This window comes from Leiobunum rupestre, chromosome 10, assembly GCF_980474605.1.
Source record: "Leiobunum rupestre chromosome 10, qqLeiRupe1.1.hap1, whole genome shotgun sequence".
In the NCBI taxonomy this organism is placed as follows: domain Eukaryota; kingdom Metazoa; phylum Arthropoda; class Arachnida; order Opiliones; family Sclerosomatidae; genus Leiobunum; species Leiobunum rupestre.
Genome location: NC_143393.1, coordinates 43,823,824 through 43,834,723, shown reverse-complemented (window position 1 = coordinate 43,834,723; position 10,900 = coordinate 43,823,824). Strand labels below are relative to the sequence as shown.

Genomic DNA, 10,900 nt, shown 5'->3' with positions numbered 1-10,900 from the left:
TAGTGCCTATGATCAATTTAGAGAAAAATTTGGGCGTTGTATTTGATATGTGTAATCATGTAGGAAAAGCAAAACAGTAAAATTGTAGTAAAATGCAAATATGAAAATTTTATAGTTTCTATTTTATTCTAACCCTCTACTAACAAAACGTTGGCTAAGCTTCGTGAAAGCTTTAGACGTGCTGAAACATATGGGAAACGGAAAGTGGACGAACTAATCCTTCACAAAGAATCACAATTACTATTCCTAATTTCATAAGTTAATGATACCTCTAAGTAGACAAATAAGCCCTTTCAAGGTGGAATCTTTGTCCAGAAAATGTTATGTCAAATCTTGTCTCTCCGATTCCCGCGAAAATGGAAGATTTGAAAAATATCTCGGACCCAGCGCCGCTTTGCGGTCGAGAATGAAACTATATTGGGCTGAGAGAAATAAACCAATAGCAAAAAAAAACGTTCTTTTGCCTCTACGGGGGGAATGAATTTTCTAAGGGAATACCGAAAGTTATCTCGTTTGGGGAAGTTCAAGCTAGCCTTGCACCAAACGGGATTAAAGAAACGTCAGCTTCGGCAGTTCCAAGTGTATGTTAAGGCTACTTTGATACGCAGTATGGAGAGACATAGGTCGATTTGGACAAGCATATCTGCCATAGGCAGCATAGCCATTTGTCTACTTAGAGGTATCATTAACTTATGCTAATTTTCAAAACACTTTATACTCCCTTTAATAGCTTTGCTTAGGGGCGCATCAATCTTCCCTGGGGAGAAAAATAGACTAGTAGTTCACTTCGCCACCTAGCGAGTAACAAATGACTGAACAGGTATAGCAGACGAAATTTAAAAGCCGATACTTCTGATTGCATTGCCTTTAGTTCCGATTGCTTCTCGTGACGTAAGAGTTTGTTGGACGCTAAAGCAGCTAAACTATCAAAACTCCAAGCCCCTACTCGTCTGCAAAAGTTTCATATCGACAGGCACAGGTTCACAATCTTCATCACCTTAATACGTTTTTGTACTTCATGACTTCTTCTACAATAATTTAACTCTCGAAAAAATTTTCCCTAAACCCGTGGCCATTCCCTTAAATTAAATAAACCGCGTGTTCTCACCTCCCACCGTCTCAAGTATTTTGCCTACTGATTGGAATTCTTTACTACAGTGTCTTATAGAAGCTTCCAGTTATTTACGTGGCTAATACTTGGGGCCCCCTCTAATCTCTAATTTCAATTCCGTTTTAATTTTAATTAAACATTTAAATTATTTTTTTACTCTAGTTTTTAAGTATTCAAATGAAATTTCTCCAAATTTGTTCTCTCATTGCTTTTATTTTATTTTGTACCTGTTCATATCAATCTGTAGTGCAGCAGCTCTCTGGCAAATAAATAAATACCAAAATTAAACAAATGGCGTACTTCATTGAATCATTTTAGGAAACAGCTTAGTAGATTTTAAAAAAAGCTAGATGGCGCAACGTTCCATTTACAAAGACGAGATCGAAAATTCGAAACAACCGTCGACGGCGCGTTTGTACCAACCAAAGAGAAAAGCGTCCCTAAGCAAAACTATTAATGGCAAGACGCAACGCTCCTATTTTTTGATATGAAAAATGGCAACGGCGGTATATTTAGAACACTATTTAGACAGTAAGTTTTTCGTGGTGCTCATATTAAGCTGTAAATTATCTTTAATATGCGATTTCATCGTATATGCATTTGCTTTCGTGGTTTTCGAGCATTTTTTCAATAAATCTCTTAACACTTGGTCTGCCTTACCCTCATTATACAATGCACCATTACTCCTATCTTGCTTTAATCAGGCAGTATTCACGCATTTCTCTTTTCTTTTGGTTAATTTTATTTTATTTCGTTTGTTTGTTATTAATTGAAAAACACTTCATTATGTGTAGCTTTTTTCTGTATTTTTCAAGGTCTGGAGACCTTGCCAGCAGAACTTCAACGAAACTTTTCGTTGATGCGCGATCTTGATACTAGGGCTCAAGGTATAATAACGAAATATCAATTCTGAAACCGAGATGCTAAATATCGTACTATACTTTTTAAAGATCTGTTAAGGAACATAGACAAATCTGCTGATGAATATTTCAAAAGCGTTAGGCACCTTAATTCTGAACAAAGAAAGGAACTCTTGGATAAAATTCAGAAAATGTTCAAAAAAACTCAAGAATACGGGGATGATAAAGTACAATTGGCCATGCAAACTTACGAAATGGTATGGAAATGCGTCTACTTTAATATAACACTCTAGTAAGATTCTATAAGTATTATTGTTAAACAGGTTGACAAGCACATAAGAAGATTAGACGCAGATTTAGCTCGTTTTGAGGCTGAACTGAAGGATAAAACTCTCAACACGCCTTCCAGTGATTCTGAAACATCTCAAAAAAGTACTAACAGACTTTGTAAAAAAGGTGTCATTTCTTGATTTCATTCATTATTTTAGAAAAAGGACGCAGGTCTCAAGAAAAAGTTGAAAAAAAGAGATCACGAGGTAGAGGAGCTTCTTCCGATGATGAAGCTCCTAAAAGCGCAAGGAAAAAGAATAAAGGACAGGCTTTACAGTATGGAAAATTAACAATAATAATAATATATGAAAGAAACCAGTTTTAATAGTTACATCCTTCCACAGACCAGAAGTAATTGTCCCAACTTTAGCCAGTATAACCCACCCGTCTGATGTTTTAGACATGCCTGTAGACCCCAATGAGCCAACGTATTGTTTGTGTCACCAAGTATCGTATGGAGAAATGATCGGCTGCGATAATCCCGATGTCAGTATTGAAATAATCAACGGCATAATGAATATACTTAACTATTTTTGTTTTCAGTGCCCTATTGAGTGGTTTCATTTCGCTTGCGTTGGTTTGACAAGTAAACCTAAAGGAAAATGGTTTTGCCCCAAATGTACCGCTGAAAGAAAGAAAAAATAAATAACTGTCAATCTCGGTGTTCTCTTTAGAAACTCAAAAACAAAAATCCTCCGGAATTATGTGCTTCTCCAAAAAGTGATACGATAATTCTTAATGTACAAAACTAAATGTTAATTTGTAAATAGTCCTACAATTAAAATTGAACTACATGTATATCTTTGTAAAGCGAATAAAATATTTTTGCTATACGTATTAATTTGGTTGCTCATGATTCTCAAAACCAAAGACTATATATACGCTTTGCTAAATAGACTGGCGTGTTCAATGGCTCAACGTGCAAAATTTTCCCTGCGCTTCAGAGTGCTACTAGTGGTGCCTCTAAAGGCGGCTGGTCATGGCTTCTCCTGTGTTTCGAAGTCTTAACACGTTTTTTGTCTGGAGACGCCTGTCTAGTATGCGAAGCGTCTTTGCTCAAATCTAACACTAGACAGGGTTGCCAAGGTACCTGGAAAACATGTGAAAGTCAGGGAATTTGAATATGGGTATAAAAGTCCGGAAATTTTAAAAATTAGGGAAATGTTAGGGAATTTAATTTCGGTTGCAAATAGGAAACTTTTTACTAAAATATAGGTAAAAAATTCAAAATAAGTCACGGAAAATCTCCGGAGATGGTACGGGAAAAACTGGAAAATTCAGGGAATTTGATTGTGAAAAAAAAGTGGCAACCCGGCTAGATGGTGGTTTAAAATCCGCGCTAAATCTGAAATGATAAAAATGGGGTCGACTCTAAGCGTTTCCCCTTTTTACCTCTCCGAGGGGACTTTGTACCCTAGGAGGGGTTATACAACCACCGTGTGTGTCTGTGGGTCTGTCTGTAGGTCTGTCTGTCAGGCCTGCGAACGCGTTCGCATTTTCGGGGCAAAGGGTAATCACTGCGTACGCAGTCGAATAACCGTTTTAGCAGTTTAAAGGTTGGCAAAACCACGGTGTGACGGTAAGCGTTAAGCCTGGTTTTCACTTGGCGGTTTTTGGGCGAAAAAGCCCGGCGTCGACGGAAAATGGGCGGAAATTCCGTCGGTTTTCGGTTTTGTGTGGCGATTTTCATTTCTATTTTTTTCGCTCAGTTGGGCGATTTCGCTCTTTTTCAACAAATCAAAAACTATTTTCGAAAGGTGACTGTGACGTCAGGGGAGATGGTTAATTTCCTGCTTCTTGCATCCGGAACTCGGCCACGTGCTTTTCTGTGTTTTGGAACGTGTTTTTTTTCTTGATACCCTTGTTGCATTCTTTTCCAGTATGTTTCTTTCACACAAACCGATCTTTCATAACTCATATTTCTTTGAACACGATAGATCATGTAAAAAAACATTAAATTTAAAATGCTTACCTGCGCTTTAATCAATAGTTCACTATTATGATCAGATTTTTTAGGCCTAGGCTTAAATCTCCACTATCAGACGAAAACCGACGAACTCGCTGGCAGAAACAAAATCGCTTTATTTCCGCCCAAAAAAAAACGCCAAGTGAAAATGTTAAAACGCCGACAGTGAGCGAAACGTCGAAAACCATATCGCCGACGTCGAACTTTCAGTCGTTGATTTTCCGCCAAGTGAAAACCAGGCTTTAACGGATAAATTTGCGACTGCGTTGAGTTTGGTTGGTTTTTTTTTCGTTGTCATGGCTGTGTTTATTCCAACTCCTTCTTATTGACTTTTGGGACGGACCGAGTGCTGAGTGTTATGGCAACCTCTCAACATCCAATGGCAGGGTTTCCACCAATTGTTCATGCTTGGAGGAATCACGGCATTCGTCTTAAGCTTGTTTTCCACTAGCGCGCGTCATAATGTTATTTTCTTTACGCGCGTAAAAACGTTTGAACGTTTCAAAACTGAGAAACGCGTCCTAGCGCGCGCCAGTGGAAAACAAGCTTAAAGCTTGGTTTCCACCAACGCGCGTAAGAGCGCGTCATAATGTTAATTTTTTGTCGTGCGTAAGAACATTTGCACGTTTCAAAGCTGAGTGTCGCTTTTTCACGAGCGCTGGTGGAAACCAAGCTTTAGAATAAATTTGCGATCGCATCGGGCGGGTTTCGAACCCGAGATGTTCTACCACAGAACCACCGACACTTGTTACGCTTCATTGAAAATTAGACCTTCAGCTTTATCGGAAGCGTATTTAATAGAGTAAGAAATTTTGGTTTAATTGATATAGAACAAGATTTCGTGTAAGATTTAAATTATTGCATCGAAGAAATTCTAATTTAGTGATTTCTCTATTGATTAAAAACAAATGCGCCACCCAGGTTTCGAACCCAGGCCATTCGGCTTGACAGTCGAGTGCTCTACCACAGAACCACCGATACCTTCTAAGGTTCACTGAAATTAAGACACTCATCGTAAGCATAATAGGTAATAAAGTCTTGAACTTTTTTATGAATGAATTTATGAAGGCCTAATCTGGTTTTTTTACGAATGAAATTATGTTGATTTAATCTTGTTATTAAATAGAACGAAATTTCGTGTTCCATTTAAATTATTGCATCGAAGTATATCTATTGTAGCGTATTCTCTGTTGATTAAAAACGAAAGCGCCGCCCAGGTTTCGAACCCGAGCCCTTCTGCATGACAGGCGAATGTTCTACCACAGAACCACCGATAGATGTTCCACTTCTTTGAAAATTATAAACTCAGCTTAGAGTATATTAATGGTTTTTAAAGTCTAAATTTTTTATGTATGCAATTTTAAAGGTCAAATCTTGTTTTAGCGCAGTCAGCCGAGATAAGAGGGTTAAATCATGGACTGTAAATTTTAGAGGACGAGTAAAGCGTAGCCTTCCCCTGTAGAATTTTGGTTTCCCCGAGCATCAATCACTTCGAACTAGAGAGAGAGAATCCGTCAAGGTCATTTGTACCACGCATAGAGATAGACCCCCCCCCCCCCCCCGCATGTTATCTGGAAATCTGGCCGACCGAATGACACGCGCTTTAGTTTTTTTTTATGACCTTGAGCGACTCCCGTCAGCCTGATCGGTGAACGGGGCGTAAAATACCTCGGGAATACCGGTCCTCTAAAATTTACAGTCCGTGGTTAAATGGTAGACCCTGTGGGTGGTCCATTTTGTTATTTTTTTGGTATTTATTTACGGGTTTTATTATCGACTAATATATAGTTGTGTTAATGCAAAGCCGATAATTTAACGTTTATTGCTTTAAGACCTGTCGGTTAGTCAAGTGGCTCTCTCTGCTTTGTTGATGGTAAAGTTTTTGCTTCTTGTAAATACATTTGGTGTGGATATTTGGATATCTACGATTTCTAACGCAGTCAATGATTTCCTGGGTGCGCGAGTCATTATATGATATTGGAAATTTGATGGTATTGGTCTTTTTCATGCGGTATGTGTCACAACGTCAATTGGAAGTCTACGAGTGTTGAAATAAAATGAGCGTTAAAGATGCGGCAAGTATTTTGTAAGCGAGAAAAATACAAATACCATCTGCAGATATTTCTTTCATTAAAATTTGCTTAGTATTATATTCAACTGATAAACATGTACTGTAAAAAGGGTTAAATTCAATTGTGCATTGTTTTAGTAAGTCTAACTCGCTGTTGTAACTGCTTAATTTATAATATTCTGAATAAATTAAACTCTATTGTTTCGTCTCAATTATTTAAATTAAAATTAAAATTTTATACCGGGCAGGGATTGAACCGAAAATACGTTTTTCGTAAATAACTCTGAATTCCGGTGATATCTTTGAGGGTCGTCTCGAATACCACTAGGGACAATTCTTCCTAGGAGAGGTTTATTTTAGCATACAACTTGTTTTGTTACGCGTTTTAGCATATGTAACATAATTACTCATTTCTTCACTAACGGTTTGTTTCACAGATATTGCGTCATCTGTACCCTACGTAATATTTGACGTTATCGAATCTCAAATGCCGATTATGCCGTCGCAGAATTAGCTCTACGTCTGATAATCCGACGGCCATTATGTTAGTAAACAAACCGGTTTGAAAAAAGACTTAGGGGCTAAACTGAACTACAATATAGTGTCAAGTTCTGTTAATGTAATTAATTTGCAAATTAATGAAGTTCTCGGAGACTCACGTTCTAAAATGGAGAGCAAACTACTTTTTCGCCACAAAGACTAAATATAGCGCTCATTAGATTTGCAAGTCCTAGGCCGCGTTAATTTCTGTGCTCAGTGTCGAAAACAACTCGTTTCAAAAGTTTGACGTTGGCGGTAGGGAGTTAGAGGCTTCTCTTATTATAGGCTTCTGCTATGATGAATAAAAAGGTTAAAATCTAACGTAGTCCACCTTTTTACTGGTTCGTGGTTAAACAAACCGTTAGTGAAGATTTTTGAATGGAATAAAGGTACAGTGGCATACTAATCGCTACCTGAATTCCAAACCCACATAAGTCGATTTGTCTGTTATTTTTTATTCGATTTTTCGAAAGCACTATCAAACATTTATACCTGGGGTTAATTTTAAAAAAAGTTATCGGAAAAATAAAAGTTATTCCACTTTTCCAAAACCGCAAAAATAATATGAAAAAAAATATTTGAGTTTCAAACCCGGGTAATCAGACTTATGCCTTTTTGCACCATGTAGCGCTGCGGCTTCTTAAATTTTATCTCTGGTCTCTGGTAGTCGCGCCGTAGGTTGCTGCTGATAAATTTAATAATAATAAATAAATAATCAGCTAGGCTAATACCCAAGGCACCACCTTAGGCCTAAGTCATCATGCGACTTTTGAAGCCCTTAATTCAGGTGGCCGGGTTACAATGCGTAGGAGGGTGGTGGCAAGCCCTGCATGCCACGAGATCGAGCCAACAGCTCCCTACACTAACTATTACCGTTAACCTAGACAAGTTTTTATGGAAGGGGAAACCGAAGAACTCGGGGGAAAACACCTTAAACTAGTGGGGAGAGAACTTGCAAACTCAACGCGGAAGGAGTTGTTCCGAGTTTTCACCCAGTGCCACAAGCTGGGATCGAACCCGGCTCCTCTTGCTGCGAGGCGAAAGTGCTAACCACTCCGCCACCCCACTCTCCGCTAGCCGATTGTAACAAATTTCTGCAATACAGGTTGCTGATCCCTTTAAGATTTTCTCGGAATTTGCTCAGGATCTAGTAAAATTTTAATGCCAAAGTGGCCTTTTAAATACAAAACACAACAAGAATAAAAGATGTTTTAAGAACCGATATTTAAATATCGGTTCTTAAAACATCTTTTATTCTTGTTGTGTTTTGTTTTTAAAGGGCCACTTTGGCATTGAAATTTTACTAGATCCCGCGCAAATTCCGAGAAAATCTTAAAGGGATCAGCAACCTGTATGGCAGAAATTTGTGAAAAGTTGCGTATAGTGAGAATACTAAGTAGGCGCGAAGCTACGTAGAAAGAAATAGTAATCAGTTTGCCCAGTACCGTAAATAGACATTGGCGGGGTTGGCCCTCGCTAAGGGCGCGCGAGGGTAAGGGGCGCCGTTTGGGGTTCAAAAAGCTTAAACCAAAAGTGACATTATTACCAAAAGTGTGACAATCCCTGTACTTTCGTATGCTAAAGGTTTAATGAATGCCACTGTGAACCAGTGGCGTAGCTACGGAGGAGCAGAGCCCGCAATGCAGGCGGGCCCACGGGCCTAGGGGGGACCATTCAAAATTATGACCATACTTTTCTAAACGGTAAATTCCAAAAAAAGGTCCATGGAGTCTAGTTGTTGGCGGGCCCAAAATCTGAAGCTACGTCACTATTGAGAACATTACATTTTTTACTCGTTTCCGGGTCCTGTGCGGCCTTACCGGTGGCACCTGCCTAGTTACGGCAATGGCTCTAGGCGCGGGGCCTCCAGAAACGGGGGGCCTGTAGCATTTGCTACTTCTGCTATATGGCTAATCCGGCACTGCAAATATTAAAACTCAACTTTGTTAGACGGTCGCGATGGGAAACTGGAAATTTTTATTTAATGGATTTAAAGGAACGTTCACAAGAAATACAGGAACCAATTTGTGTGCCAATAAGAAATACAGCAACCAATTGGTGTGCCCATAAGACATACACGAACCAATTGGTGTGCCCATAAGACATACACGAACCAATTTGTGTCAATAAAAAATACACAAACCAATTTGGGTGTCAATAAGAAATACACAAACCAATTTGTGTGTCAAGAAAAAATACACAATTTGTGTGCAAGAGTAAAATACACAAATATTGTGTAAGGATAAAATACACAAATTGTGTGTCAATAAGAAATACACAAACCGATTGGTGTGTTAATAAAGCCGTGTTCACACTATACACTTTGGAACCGTTTTTAAACGGTTTCGAAAGCTAAAATTGAACATTTGCGGTGCCATCTGTATTAATAGCCATACGATAAATACATTCGACAGCAAAATTTGACAATTTGTACTTTCGAAATCGTTTTAAAACGGTTCCAAAGTGTCTAGTGTGAACGCGGCTTAAGAAATACACAAACCAAATTGGGTGTCAGTAAGAAATACATAAACCAAATTGGGTGTCAGTAAAAAATACACAAACCAATTTGGGTGTCAATAAGAAATACACAAACCAATTTGTGTGTCAAGAAAAAATACACAATTTGTGTGCAAGAGTAAAATACACAAATATTGTGTAAGGATAAAATACACAAATTGTGTGTCAATAAGAAATACACAAACCGATTGGTGTGTTAATAAAGCCGTGTTCACACTATACACTTTGGAACCGTTTTTAAACGGTTTCGAAACCTAAATTGAACATTTGCGGTGCCATCTGTATTAATAGCCATACGATAAATACATTCGACAGCAAAATTTGACAATTTGTACTTTCGAAATCGTTTTAAAACGGTTCCAAAGTGTCTAGTGTGAACGCGGCTTAAGAAATACACAAACCAAATTGGGTGTCAGTAAGAAATACATAAACCAAATTGGGTGTCAGTAAAAAATACACAAACCAATTTGTGTGTCAAGAATAAATATACGAAGTTACGAACCAGTTTGTGTGTCAATAAGAAATACACAAACCAATTGGTGCGTGTTACTAAGATAAATAATTAAAATAGTACGTATTAAAATATTTCATTAAAATACAATGACTACCCTCTCATCAGGTCTGGAGCTGGCGTCTAATTGAAATCTTAGACGCATAATTAATACATAAATCCATTAGTTTTTTACAATGAAAATACGAATTAATCACCGCGTGTCAATAGTTTCTTCCCTAATGACACACAATGTCGAAGTAGTCAAGTGACTATTGACACAAAAAGTGTATCAATAGCTAAAAGACTATTGCCACGCTTCGAGTGCGTGTCAATAGTCACTGAGCTATTGCCACACACTTTGTGTGTCAATAGCCACAGCGATTCGCGCCGGAAACTGACGAATTTCAAACGCCGGTGGGGCCCTTTAAGTTAAACAAACATTAAAGTTTTTCTCAAAAATGCCATAATGTTTACTCTTTTTTAAATACTTAATATATATTCCATGTTCAATTATAGTCTTTATAAAACGAATATATTTTATATTCTATTAAAATATTTTTGTGTTCTGACTTTAAAAATACTTAGTTTAACATAAATCTATTAGAAAATAAGGTTTAAATCAATATATTACACTTTGGAAATGAAAGAACGATAGTGTTACCATATCTCGAATGCAAATAAACAGATTTATATGGTTTTAACTTAAGAAATAAAAATAAAATAAATTCACCATTAAAAACACACCTATACAAGTTGGCAAGCCAAAATATACCTCTCCTCGGAAGAATGGTCCCTAGTGGTATTAATTTCTCGACACGGCCCCCAAAGATATTTCCGCAATTCAGAGTTATTTACGAAAAACGTATTTTCGGTTCAATCCCTGCCTGGTATAAAATTTTAATTTTAATTTAAATAATTGAGACGAAACATTCGAGTTTAATTTATTCTGAATATTATAAATTAAGCAGTTACAACCGCGAGTTAGACTTACTAAAACAATGCACAATTGAAT

At 37.6% G+C, this 10,900-nt stretch overlaps 1 protein-coding gene across 2 annotated transcripts; it reads left to right on the top strand.

Annotated features, from left to right (window-relative positions):
• Positions 1-1,493: 1,493 nt before the first annotated feature.
• On the top strand, positions 1,494-3,138 carry Ing5 (inhibitor of growth protein 5). Of its 2 annotated transcripts, none has more exons than XM_090159913.1 (7): positions 1,494-1,642; positions 1,906-1,998; positions 2,062-2,228; positions 2,295-2,403; positions 2,460-2,577; positions 2,646-2,787; positions 2,845-3,138. In XM_090159913.1, the coding sequence occupies exons 1-7, from the start codon at positions 1,606-1,608 to the stop codon at positions 2,944-2,946; spliced, it is 768 nt and encodes a 255-aa protein (XP_090016039.1). In that variant the 5' UTR covers positions 1,494-1,605; the 3' UTR covers positions 2,947-3,138. The 2 variants fall into 2 exon arrangements, with proteins under 2 accessions (XP_090016039.1, XP_090016040.1); XM_090159914.1 differs by having other exon boundaries at positions 1,504-1,642; positions 1,927-1,998.
• Positions 3,139-10,900: the final 7,762 nt, after the last annotated feature.

Excerpts from the sequence above, each read along its gene's own strand:
- Ing5 (XM_090159913.1), top strand. The coding sequence starts at position 1,606 with ATGGCAACGGCGGTATATTTAGAACACTATTTAGACA. Across the intron at positions 1,643-1,905 it reads TTTAGAACACTATTTAGACA|CTTTTTTCTGTATTTTTCAA; the intron begins GTAAGTTTTTCG and ends CATTATGTGTAG. Across the intron at positions 2,229-2,294 it reads CCATGCAAACTTACGAAATG|GTTGACAAGCACATAAGAAG; the intron begins GTATGGAAATGC and ends ATTGTTAAACAG.